Source organism: Oncorhynchus clarkii, chromosome 16 (assembly GCF_045791955.1).
Source record: "Oncorhynchus clarkii lewisi isolate Uvic-CL-2024 chromosome 16, UVic_Ocla_1.0, whole genome shotgun sequence".
NCBI lineage: Eukaryota > Metazoa > Chordata > Actinopteri > Salmoniformes > Salmonidae > Oncorhynchus > Oncorhynchus clarkii.
Genome location: NC_092162.1, coordinates 65,865,904 through 65,878,678, shown reverse-complemented (window position 1 = coordinate 65,878,678; position 12,775 = coordinate 65,865,904). Strand labels below are relative to the sequence as shown.

The 12,775-nt window shown below is 46.0% G+C and overlaps 1 protein-coding gene across 1 annotated transcript in view; it reads left to right on the top strand.

Moving 5' to 3' along the window:
* The window catches only part of LOC139368934 (rho GTPase-activating protein 39-like), a 155,581-nt gene that overhangs the window by 51,390 nt on the left and 91,416 nt on the right, over nt 1-12,775 (top strand). The window contains exon 2 of the mRNA XM_071108436.1: nt 7,696-8,139. Coding sequence (XP_070964537.1) covers nt 7,696-8,139 — 444 coding nt within the window. The remainder of the gene's footprint in view (nt 1-7,695; nt 8,140-12,775) is intronic.

Here is a 12,775-nt window from a genome sequence, read left to right as displayed (position 1 = left end):
CTCTTTCTTTATATCTCCAGTCAGTTTCCCCAGACAGACAGACAGGCAGACAGGCAGGCAGGCAGGCAGGCAGGCAGGCAGGCAGGCAGGCAGACAGGCAGACAGACAGACAGACAGACAGACAGACAGACAATCATCAGGTATCATTGAGTTGGTTGGTCATGGCCCAGGTCGAAGATCATGGCTAGAAGGGGTCCAGCTCTTGTCAAATTAACGTCAGATTTGACTTTTAATAGGATAATTAACGTAGTAGGCTAGGAGAATTAACGTAGCAGGTTAGGAGAATTAATGTAGTAGGTTAGGATAATTAACGTAGCAGGTTAGAAGAGTTAACATAGCAGGTTAGGAGAATTAACGCAGCAGGTTAGGAGAATTAACGCAGCAGGTTAGGAGAATTAACGCAGCATGTTAGGATGATTGGGTTAAGGTTAAGAAAAGCGTTTGAGTTAGGGTTAGATAAAACAACATTAATTTGACAAACGCTGGATCCCTTCTAGCCATGACCTAGTTGGAAGTGTTTCTCTCTCTCTTCCTCAGGTGCTGGGAGTCGCAACAGAACAGCATGGTTGGTTTACTCTCCACTGTACGGGTTCTCCCTGTGTGTGTGTGTGTCTGTGTCATGTTGTGTAGTGTAAGCCCTGAGGCATTAGTATTTTCATGACCCTGGCTGGTGGGATTTGATGCAGTGACAGCCAGGACAGAGCTTTATAGCAGGGTCTAGTCAGCGTTATTGAGAGGGACAAAAGCAGGCCTGTGGCTGGGAGCCCTGGATTACTGGGGGGGGGGGGGGGGGGGACAGGGAGTCCACTAGGGAGTTGGGGTGAGAGGACAGGGAGTCAGTCAGCTTCTATGCTAGCTGTGGGGGGGATACCATTAGGGAGTTGGGGTGAGAGGACAGGGAGCAGCACACACAGAGTCAGTCAGATACTATGCTAGCTGTGGGGGGGATACCACTAGGGAGTTGGGGTGAGAGGACAGGGAGTCAGTCAGCTACTATGCTAGCTGTGGCTGGATACCACTAATGAGTTGGTGTGAGAGGACAAGGAGTCAGTCAGCTACTATGCTAGCTGTGGGGGGGGTACCACTAGGGAGTTGGAGTGAGAAGACAGGGAGTCAGTCAGCTACTATGCTAGCTGTGGGGGGATACCACTAAGGAGTTGGGCTGAGAGGACAGGGAGTCAGTCAGTTACTATGCTAGCTGTGGGGGGGATACCACTAGGGAGTTGGGGTGAGAGGACAGGGAGTCAGTCAGTTACTATGATAGCTGTGGGTGACATGCGGACAAGGACAGTCTTTCACAGACAGGGAAGCCAGAGGACTGAGTGGTAAGAGACCAGCGTTTCTCCTTCTCTTTCTCAGTCAGGTAGGGGTCTGGGCAGTGCGTGACAGTGCTATGTGTGGTACTAGGGTGGGGTTGATATACAGTATTAGCTGAGCCACCAGCTGGACCACAGATTTACTTCTGAGGAGATTTCTGATTCAGGTTTGATCGCAGTAGGATTGTTTCTTCTTCAGTTATCTAACCTTCATTTAACTAGGCATGTCAGTTAAGAACAAATTCTTATTTACAATGACGGCCTACCCCAGCCAAACCCGGACGACGCTGGGCCAATTGTGCACCACCCTGATTGTGCGCCACCTTATGGGACTCCCAATCACAGCCAGTTGTGATACAGCCTGGAATCGAACCAGGGTTTGTAGTGATGCCTCTAGCACTGAGATGGAGTGCCTTAGACCGCTGCACCACTCGGGAGCCCAAACACATAAACAAACACACATGTTCACTTCCCCAAACAGGCTCTATTCCTAGTCAACTGGTCATGCGACATGGGGCCGGTGGCCTGTGGTCACCCTGGGTGTCTGACAGAAAAAGAGGTGACTACTGAGAGGCACCAGTGTCCCCTGTGAGGAGTGGAGGGAACGAGACTGTACCAAAGCCCCAGAGAGATGGAGACTCCCCTTTCGTCGATAGCGGAGATTGGAGAGTGGGTTGGGAGGAAGGAGAATGACTGACCACACACACACACACACACACACACACACACACACACACACACACACACTCATTCACAGCAACGCTCTGGATCAGAACTGTCATTGTAGCTGGAGGCGAGACTCTTGGATTTGGGACAGGTAGGTGTGAATTATGAGACACGTCGAACAAGGTTTTGGACAGGTTGTATAGAGACGAGAGGATTCTTCCTAGAAAGGCACAAGTCAAAACGGGAACAGGACATACAGTACCTCAGGACTGCAGTGCTTTCTTAGCGTTCTGTGGACCATCCAGAAGTAGGAATCCTCCGACAGTGTGTTCAAGTGTGTAAGTCAGTGTGACCTGATAGTCTGAACATGAACACTACGATAGTAGCTTCCATTTCAGAGACCATATCATGTTGTTTGGGGAGGAAACTCAGGACAGTGGGAGAAAGTGCTGTTGTGTAAAAAATTGTTGGTGGATTTTATGTCTAAGAATAATTAGTAGAAAGTGACTGGGAGTTATTACACCTTTTCACATAAAACAAAGTGTGTCTTTGTGAGCTTTTAACATTTCATAAGAGGTCTTAGCAGAGTGGTAGGTGATCATTCAGTTGTTCCCTTTGTGAGTCTTGTTTTCTTTACTGACAGGTTTTAACGTGTGTGTGTGTGAGTGTGAGTGTGTGTGTGTCTGTGTCTGGGTGGAAAGCTCCTTAGTATGTAGTTGGGTGTGAACTGTTGGGTGTGTAGTTGGGTGTGAACTGTTGGGTGTGTAGTTGGGTGTGAACTGTGTAGGTACACTGCCTACTGTGATTAACAGTGTGTTTAGAGCTACCATGCCAGCACGGTTGATTCTGTACGGTTGATTCTGTATGGTTGATTCTGCACGGTTGATTCTGTACGGTTGATTCTGTACGGTTGATTCTGTACGGTTGATTCTGCACGGTTGATTCTGTACGGTTGATTCTGTATGGTTGATTCTGCACGGTTGATTCTGTACGGTTGATTCTGCACGGTTGATTCTGCACGGTTGATTCTGCACGGTTGATTCTGCACGGTTGATTCTGTATGGTTGATTCTGCACGGTTGATTCTGCACGGTTGATTCTGCACGGTTGATTCTGCACGGTTGATTCTGCACGGTTGATTCTGTACGGTTGATTCTGCACGGTTGATTCTGCACGGTTGATTCTGTACGGTTGATTCTGTAAGGTTGATTCTGTACGGTTGATTCTGTACGGTTGATTCTGTACGGTTGATTCTGTACGGTTGATTCTGCTCTAGGCCTTCAGGAGAATGGGTGACCTAGACAGCATCTATGTTTGTTTTATTTTGTGCTGACGTAGATGTGGGTATGTAGCTATGATTGTATTCCTCTCTCTGCCTCTCTTTCTCTCTCTCTCTCTCTCTCTTTCTCTCTCTTTCTCTCTCTCTCTCTCTCTCTCTCTCTCTCTCTCTCTCTCTCTCTCTCTCTCTTTCTATCTCTGTCTCTCTCTCTCTCTCTCTCTCTCTCTCTCTCTCTCTCTCTCTTTCTCTATCTATCTATCTATCTATCTATCTATCTCTCTCTCTCTCTCTCTCTCTCTCTCTCTCTCTCTCTCTCTCTCTCTCTCTTTCTCTGCCTCTCTCTCTCTCTGCCTCTATCTCTCTCTCTGTCTCTGCCTCTCTCTTTCTGTCTCTGTCTCTCTCTCTGTCTCTGCCTCTCTCTGTCTCTGCCTGTCTCTCTCTCTGTCTGTCTGCCTCTCTCTTTCTGTCTCTCTCTGCCTCTATCTCTCTCTCTCTCTGCCTCTCTCTTTCTGTCTCTCTCTGTCTCTCTCTCTCTCTCTCTCTGCCTCTATCTCTCTCTCTGTCTCTGCCTCTCTCTTTCTGTCTCTGTCTCTGCCTGTCTCTCTCTCTCTCTGTCTGCCTCTCTCTTTCTGTCTCTCTCTGCCTCTGTCTCTCTCTCTGACTCTGCCTCTCTCTTTCTGTCTCTCTCTCTCTCTGTCTCTGCCTCTCTCTTTCTGTCTCTCTCTGTCTCTGCCTCTGTCTCTCTCTCTATCTCTCTCTCTCTTGGTAATGTGTAAATAGTTGTAGTACAAATAGTAGAGGAAGACACATAAACAGATATATATTTACAATGTTGTTTGTTCCCAACTGGTTGCCCTGTTCTCATGGCAACGAGCCACAAATCTGGCTGCTGTCTAATTTGTTTTCAAATTCTTTGTAGGTCTATGTAATCTGTGAGAAATATGTCTTACATTTGACAGTTTCCAACTCATTTTTTGGGGCAGTACATAGCTGTAGTGAGGTGTGTACTGGCGGCGGAGATGTCAGGCGCAGGAGAGCGCCGTTTACAACGTTTAATCAACATAAACCACCGTCAACAGAACAATACAATAAATGGGTCCCGGTAAATACCAGCATACCGTGCATAAGCACTACAAGAAACAATTACCGACAAGGACATGGGGGGGAACAGAGGGTTCAATACACAACATGGAATTGATGGAATTGGAACCAGGTGTGATGGAAGACCAGAAAAAACCAATGGAAAATGAAAAGTGGATCAGCGATGGCTAGAAGGTCGGTGACTTCAACCGCCGAACGTCACCCGAACAAGGAGAGGGACCAACTTCAGCGGAAGTCGTGACAATAGCCTGTCTTCTCTTGAGGGCCAGTTCTGCCTACGGCAGCCTTGCTCACTGAGTCTGTACATAGTCAATGATTTTCTTAATTTGGGGTCAGTCACAGTGGTCAGGTATTCTGCCACTGTGTACTGTCTTGTTTAGGGCCAGATAACATTCCAGTTTGTTCTGTTTTTTTGTTGATTCTTTCTAGTGTGTCTATTGGTTAGAGCCTGTAAGTAAGCATTTCACTGTAAGGTGTAAGGTGTCGTATAAACAGATATATATTTACAATGTTGTTTGTTCCCAACTGGTTGCCCTGTTCTCATGGCAACGAGCCACAAATCTGGCTGCTGTCTAATTTGTTTTCAAATTCTTTGTAGGTCTATGTAATCTGTGAGAAATATGTCTTACATTTGACAGTTTCCAACTCATTTTTTGGGGCAGTACATAGCTGTAGTGAGGTGTGTACTGGCGGCGGAGATGTCAGGCGCGGGAGAGCGCCGTTTACAACGTTTAATCAACATAAACCACCGTCAACAGAACAATACAATAAATGGGTCCCGGTAAATACCAGCATACCGTGCATAAGCACTACAAGAAACAATTACCGACAAGGACATGGGGGGGAACAGAGGGTTCAATACACAACATGGAATTGATGGAATTGGAACCAGGTGTGATGGAAGACCAGAAAAAACCAATGGAAAATGAAAAGTGGATCAGCGATGGCTAGAAGGTCGGTGACTTCAACCGCCGAACGTCACCCGAACAAGGAGAGGGACCAACTTCAGCGGAAGTCGTGACAATAGCCTGTCTTCTCTTGAGGGCCAGTTCTGCCTACGGCAGCCTTGCTCACTGAGTCTGTACATAGTCAATGATTTTCTTAATTTGGGGTCAGTCACAGTGGTCAGGTATTCTGCCACTGTGTACTGTCTTGTTTAGGGCCAGATAACATTCCAGTTTGTTCTGTTTTTTTGTTGATTCTTTCTAGTGTGTCTATTGGTTAGAGCCTGTAAGTAAGCATTTCACTGTAAGGTGTAAGGTGTCGTATAAACAGATATATATTTACAATGTTGTTTGTTCCCAACTGGTTGCCCTGTTCTCATGGCAACGAGCCACAAATCTGGCTGCTGTCTAATTTGTTTTCAAATTCTTTGTAGGTCTATGTAATCTGTGAGAAATATGTCTTACATTTGACAGTTTCCAACTCATTTTTTGGGGCAGTACATAGCTGTAGTGAGGTGTGTACTGGCGGCGGAGATGTCAGGCGCAGGAGAGCGCCGTTTACAACGTTTAATCAACATAAACCACCGTCAACAGAACAATACAATAAATGGGTCCCGGTAAATACCAGCATACCGTGCATAAGCACTACAAGAAACAATTACCGACAAGGACATGGGGGGGAACAGAGGGTTCAATACACAACATGGAATTGATGGAATTGGAACCAGGTGTGATGGAAGACCAGAAAAAACCAATGGAAAATGAAAAGTGGATCAGCGATGGCTAGAAGGTCGGTGACTTCAACCGCCGAACGTCACCCGAACAAGGAGAGGGACCAACTTCAGCGGAAGTCGTGACAATAGCCTGTCTTCTCTTGAGGGCCAGTTCTGCCTACGGCAGCCTTGCTCACTGAGTCTGTACATAGTCAATGGTTTTCTTAATTTGGGGTCAGTCACAGTGGTCAGGTATTCTGCCACTGTGTACTGTCTTGTTTAGGGCCAGATAACATTCCAGTTTGTTCTGTTTTTTTGTTGATTCTTTCTAGTGTGTCTATTGGTTAGAGCCTGTAAGTAAGCATTTCACTGTAAGGTGTAAGGTGTCGTATAAACAGATATATATTTACAATGTTGTTTGTTCCCAACTGGTTGCCCTGTTCTCATGGCAACGAGCCACAAATCTGGCTGCTGTCTAATTTGTTTTCAAATTCTTTGTAGGTCTATGTAATCTGTGAGAAATATGTCTTACATTTGACAGTTTCCAACTCATTTTTTGGGGCAGTACATAGCTGTAGTGAGGTGTGTACTGGCGGCGGAGATGTCAGGCGCAGGAGAGCGCCGTTTACAACGTTTAATCAACATAAACCACCGTCAACAGAACAATACAATAAATGGGTCCCGGTAAATACCAGCATACCGTGCATAAGCACTACAAGAAACAATTACCGACAAGGACATGGGGGGGAACAGAGGGTTCAATACACAACATGGAATTGATGGAATTGGAACCAGGTGTGATGGAAGACCAGAAAAAACCAATGGAAAATGAAAAGTGGATCAGCGATGGCTAGAAGGTCGGTGACTTCAACCGCCGAACGTCACCCGAACAAGGAGAGGGACCAACTTCAGCGGAAGTCGTGACAATAGCCTGTCTTCTCTTGAGGGCCAGTTCTGCCTACGGCAGCCTTGCTCACTGAGTCTGTACATAGTCAATGGTTTTCTTAATTTGGGGTCAGTCACAGTGGTCAGGTATTCTGCCACTGTGTACTGTCTTGTTTAGGGCCAGATAACATTCCAGTTTGTTCTGTTTTTTTGTTGATTCTTTCTAGTGTGTCTATTGGTTAGAGCCTGTAAGTAAGCATTTCACTGTAAGGTGTTGTATTCGGCGCACGTGACAAATAAACTTAGATTTTAAATAGTTATCTTTTTGTTGTCTCATGATTTGGTTGGGTCTAATTGTGTTGCTGTCCAGGGGCTCTGTGGGGTCAGTTTGTGTTTGTGAACAGAGCCCCAGAACCAGCTCGCTCTCTCTCGCCTGGCTCCTTTGTTTGGCCTCTCCTTGAGTAGAGCTGGGCCCAGAGAGAACCCCCTAGTGGGCAACAGCCTCAGCTCCCCCTGCCTCTGTCCACTGGCCCTCCTTCTCCACTTACTTTAATCCCTCAGCCAACTGCGGATGTAATCTATGTTTAATCCGGGGTCACTTTTCCTGTCTCTTTTGTCCGTGCTATCGTAACTGATCAAAACTATTAGTCATCATCAGTGATTTTCCATTAAAAAAAGAAGAAAAAAAATGCCTATTTTCTGTCATTCTCTCTGTCATTCATTCTGTCAGTCAAGTACAGTCTACCAGATCTTGACTACATTTCCCATGTCCCCCCTCTCTCCTCTCTCTAGCTGTGACTGGGTGGAGATCTTGGAGCCACGCTCGCAGGAGCGCATGTACGTGAACCTGGCCTCGGGGGAGTGTGGTTGGGAGCCCCCCCCAGGCGCCGCCGTGCGCCAGTCCGATGGCAGCCAGTGGTGGGAGCTGTTTGACAGCCACAACAAACGCTTCTACTACTACAACAGTGCCAGTCAGCAGACGGTGTGGCACCGGCCCCAGGCCTGCGACATCGTGCCCCTGGCCCAGCTACAGGCCATGAAGAGGAGCTCTGAGACGGGTCTGAGGGGCCCCATCAAGCCCCAGAGAGGGGGAGGAGGAGGAGTGGAGGGCCGCCGCGCAGCCCTACCTAACCAGGCCTACCCTATGCCCCCCGCCCAGGACCCTGACAGCAGCGGGAGGTCCACCCCCTCTAAGGGGCTCTGTGACAGCCTGGAGAACAGTAACGACACCCCCAGGTAACCTTTCTGCCAAAACATACACCATAAAGATATTATTTACTAGCCTGACTTAAACCTAATTACAGTATAAACTCTTGTGTAGTTGAGGGATTCCTCCTATAAGCTACTCTGCTGTTGCTTCCAGGAAGGCTGACGCCGCAGCTGGATGGAACCCAGTGTCAGTCAGCTGGGTCTGCAGGCTTATTCCCTCGTTCATCTACAGATGTCTTACTGTGGGTTAACCCAAGCCAAATGGACCTGTCACTTCACATGCTGCCTGGCTAGAGCCAGCGCCAATCCGCCCTGTCATGACAGCCTTATCTACTCTATATCACATACATTAGACAGCCCTCCTTCCTCCTCCGGTTAAATATTGTGTGGGCGACTCTCCCAGGTGTTGTGTCAGCATCATTTAAACAGAGAGAGAGACAGGGAACGTAGAAAGAGATGTATGGGGGAGGTGACGGGGATAATGTTGAATTAAATGTCCAGACGAGATAAAGACTGAGAAGAGCTAGTCAACGGATAGAGTCAGAGGCAAGACAGAGAGAAGAAGTTTGAGATTAACCAAGACAGAGAGAAGATGTTTGAGTAACCAAGACAGAGAGAAGAAGTTTGAGATTAACCGAGACAGAGAGAAGAAGTTTGAGATTAACCAAGACAGAGAGAAGATGTTTGAGTAACCAAGACAGAGAGAAGAAGTTTGAGATTAACCGAGACAGAGAGAAGAAGTTTGAGATTAACCAAGACAGAGAAGAAATTTGAGATTATCCAAAACAGAGAGAAGAAGTTTGAGATTAACCAAAACAGAGAGAAGAAGTTTGAGATGAACCAAGACAGAGAGAAGAAGTTTGAGATTAACCAAGACAGAGAGAAGAAGTTTGAGATTAACCAAGACAGAGAGAAGAAGTTTGAGATAAACCAAGACAGAGAGAAGAAGTTTGAGATAAACCAAGACAGAGAGAATAAGTTTGAGATAAACCAAGACAGAGAGAATAAGTTTGAGATTAACCAAGACAGAGAGAAGAAGTTTGAGATTAACCAAGACAGAGAGAAGAAGTTTGAGATGAACCAAGACAGAGAGAAGAAGTTTGAGATTAACCAGGACAGAGAGAAGAAGTTTGAGATAAACCAGGACAGAGAGAAGAAGTTTGAGATAAACCAGGACAGAGAGAAAAAGTTTGAGATAAACCAGGACAGAGAGAAGAAGTTTGAGATTAACCAGGACAGAGAGAAGAAGTTTGAGATAAACCAGGACAGAGAGAAGAAGTTTGAGATAAACCAGGACAGAGAGAAGAAGTTTGAGATAAACCAGGACAGAGAGAAGAAGTTTGAGATAAACCGAGACAGAGAGAAGAAGTTTGAGATAAACCGAGACAGAGAGAAGAAGTTTGAGATAAACCAGGACAGAGAGAAGAAGTTTGAGATAAACCAAGACAGAGAGAAGAAGTTTGAGATAAACCAGGACAGAGAGAAGAAGTTTGAGATAAACCAGGACAGAGAGAAGAAGTTTGAGATAAACCAGGACAGAGAAGGACGGATGGTCAGGGAGATGGATGATGTCCTCAGTATTTTGGAGGTCTGTCGTTGTTGGACGGCAGGTAGCCTATAGCGGTTAAGAGCGTTTGGCCAACAACCGAAAGGTCACTATTTCAAAATTCCCTAGCTTGACGAGGTGAAAAATCTGTCTATGTACCTTTGAGCAAGGAACTTAACCCTGATTGGTCCTTTAAGACACTTTGTATAAGAGCATCTGTTAATCGGGTCTCCTGAGTGGCCCCAGCGGTCTAAGGCACTGCATCTCAGCGCAAGAGGCGTCACTGCAGTCCCTGGTTTGAATCCAGGCTGTATCACAACCGGCCGTGATTGGGAGTCCCATAGGGCGGTGCACAATTGGCCCCACATCGTTCGGGTTTGACCGGGGTAGGCCGTCATTGTAAATAAGAATTTGTTCTTAACTGACTTGCCTAGTTAAATAAAGGTTACACGCTAACTTGGTGTAAACACTAACAGTTTCTAACTTTAGAGCACAGGCAGCTGTTCGGTTATCTGACAACCAGGCAGCTGTTTGGTTATCTGACAACCAGGCAGCTGTTTGGTTATATGACAACCAGGCAGCCGTTTGGTTATATGACAACCAGGCAGCTGTTTGGCTATATGACAACCAGGCAGCTGTTTGGCTATATGACAACCAGGCAGCTGTTTGGTTATCTGACAACCAGGCAGCCGTTTGGTTATATGACAACCAGGCAGCTGTTTGGTTATATGACAACCAGGCAGCTGTTTGGTTATATGACAACCAAGCAGCTGTTTGGTTATCTGACAACCAGGCAGCTGTTTGGTTATATAACAACCAGGCAGCTGTTTGGCTATATGACAACCAGGCAGCTGTTTGGTTATATGACAACCAGGCAGCTGTTTGGCTATATGACAACCAGGCTAGCTTGGAGATAACTTAGTAATGAACTGAGTGAAGAGCACGTACTACTAAAAAAACATTTAGTACACTTTAAGCAGTGACATTTGTAAGAACAGTAGGATCACTTTGCTTGTTGTATAATTCCTTCTCACATCTACTCGTACTCCTCCTCTCACCGTTTCCCTTCGCCTGTGGACTTCAAGAACACAACAGCTGTCTGTGACCAGGTGAAAAAACCTTTCCAAGCCAAACCTTCATATCATAACCGCTACACACAGCCTACATCGTTATATGGCATAGTCAACATAGCTACTAGAACTAACGCGTTGGTAAACCCACTACAATCATGCAGTACAGTGTAGAATCAGCAGTTTAGCAGTTACACCAGCAGGCCCCAGGTGGCAATAAACTAATACAACCAAAAGCTTACCTTGACTTGGGAGAGTTCCAGTGTTAGTTAGCCATAGTCAGTTAGCTAACATAGCATCCCTCTCTGTTGGATAGCCATAGTCAGTTAGCTAACATAGCATCCCTCTCTGTGTGAGCCCGGTGTTTGAGTAGACTAAACTAGTTAGCTGCATTTGCTAGCTAAGTAAGTGAAATTGAAAGTTTAAAAAACTAAATATAGCTAGCTCTCTCTGTTTCTTTCTCTCTTGCTTCTCCTTCATCTTTGAAGAAATTAAGTTTGCTCAAAACTGTCAAAACTGTTCAACTATTGTCTTTCTCTTTGAGTCAACTTCACGCCACATGTTATGCACTGCAGTGCTAGCTAGCTAGCTGTAGCTAATGCTTTTGTTTTTAACTAGAGGACGACCTCCGGAAGTTGTCATAATTACTGTGTAAGTCTATGGAATGGGTTGAGAACCATGAGCCCCCTAGGTTTTGTATTGAAGTCAATGTACCACAAGGACGAGGATGGAAACTAGCTGTCCTCCTGCTACGCCATGGTGCTACCCCAGAGAATGCTGTTGAGGCTACTGTAGACCTTCATTGCAAAAATTAATAAATAATTTGGTGACGTGAATATATTTAGTATAGATTTATCTAAAAAATAATAACTTTTTTAATGTTTCACAATTTGTCCTCTCCTTCCTCCTCTGAGGAGTCTCCACTGACTTTAAGCTCTGGCTGATTCTGATCGCTAGACGAACTTAGATTACATTTTGCAGTATGAAAGAAAATCTGATTAGGTTTGTTTTGTTTTGGTCTCTGCACAGCTTGTTTTACATGGCAGCTCTCCTTAGCGAGGGATGGAGATAACATTTAGAGTCGTTTTTCTGGAGCTTTACCCATTTACTGTTTGTTCTCGTCTTCCCATCTCCTTCCTGTGTGGAACGTGACAGAGTGTGTGCCTTAACTCTGGGAGTGGGCCGACTCACACAACATGGTAACCCTCCAACACAACACACACAGCCCACTGTCAGACAGGAAGGAGATATGCTCCAATCATGGGGGGAATTACTTTATATTTCCTTATTTACCTCCTCTCTCCCTATTCAGACAGGAAATGCCCTGCTGTATTTCATACAGGAGCCGTATGAGACTTGTTATATCAAACAACTCTGGTCACTAGTGCACTGCCTGGCACACGGCCAAATACGCTACTTGGAATCGCTTCATATTTTGCCAACATGGCTGTTTTAGTTCCTCCAACATATCCAACCCTTTGACACATACTCCCAGGTATGAGACACACACACACACACACACACACACACACACACACACACACACACACACACACACACACACACACACACACACACACACACACACACACACACACACACACACCTGTCAGTGTTAGAGTGAGGGTCCGGTAATGAGTTGTAGTGGTTGTTTAGAGACGTTCCTCGTCCTCCAACTGAATAGTTCCACACGTAGTGCAGTACAATAGGAGCAGTACCCATACAAGGACAGCAGCAGAGGGACCCAGACTCTCTCTCTCTCTCTCTCTCTCTCTCCCTCTCTCTCAGGAATGGCTCAGAGAAAGATACTGAGAGGTCTGAATCCCTATCAGTGACCTCGGAATAAGCCCTCACTGCTCAGCCTCTTACAGTATTCATCCATTCTTCCAGACAAGCCTCTGTAAAGCCCCTGCCTCAGCCCTCAACTGAAGTGGAGGTGTTGGGCTGGGGTGTCCTAGGGGTGGATGGATGGCTACTGTTACCCTAGTTTATACAGAAAACAATGTGTGTGTGTGTGTGTGTGTGTGTGTGCATGCGTGCTTGCGTG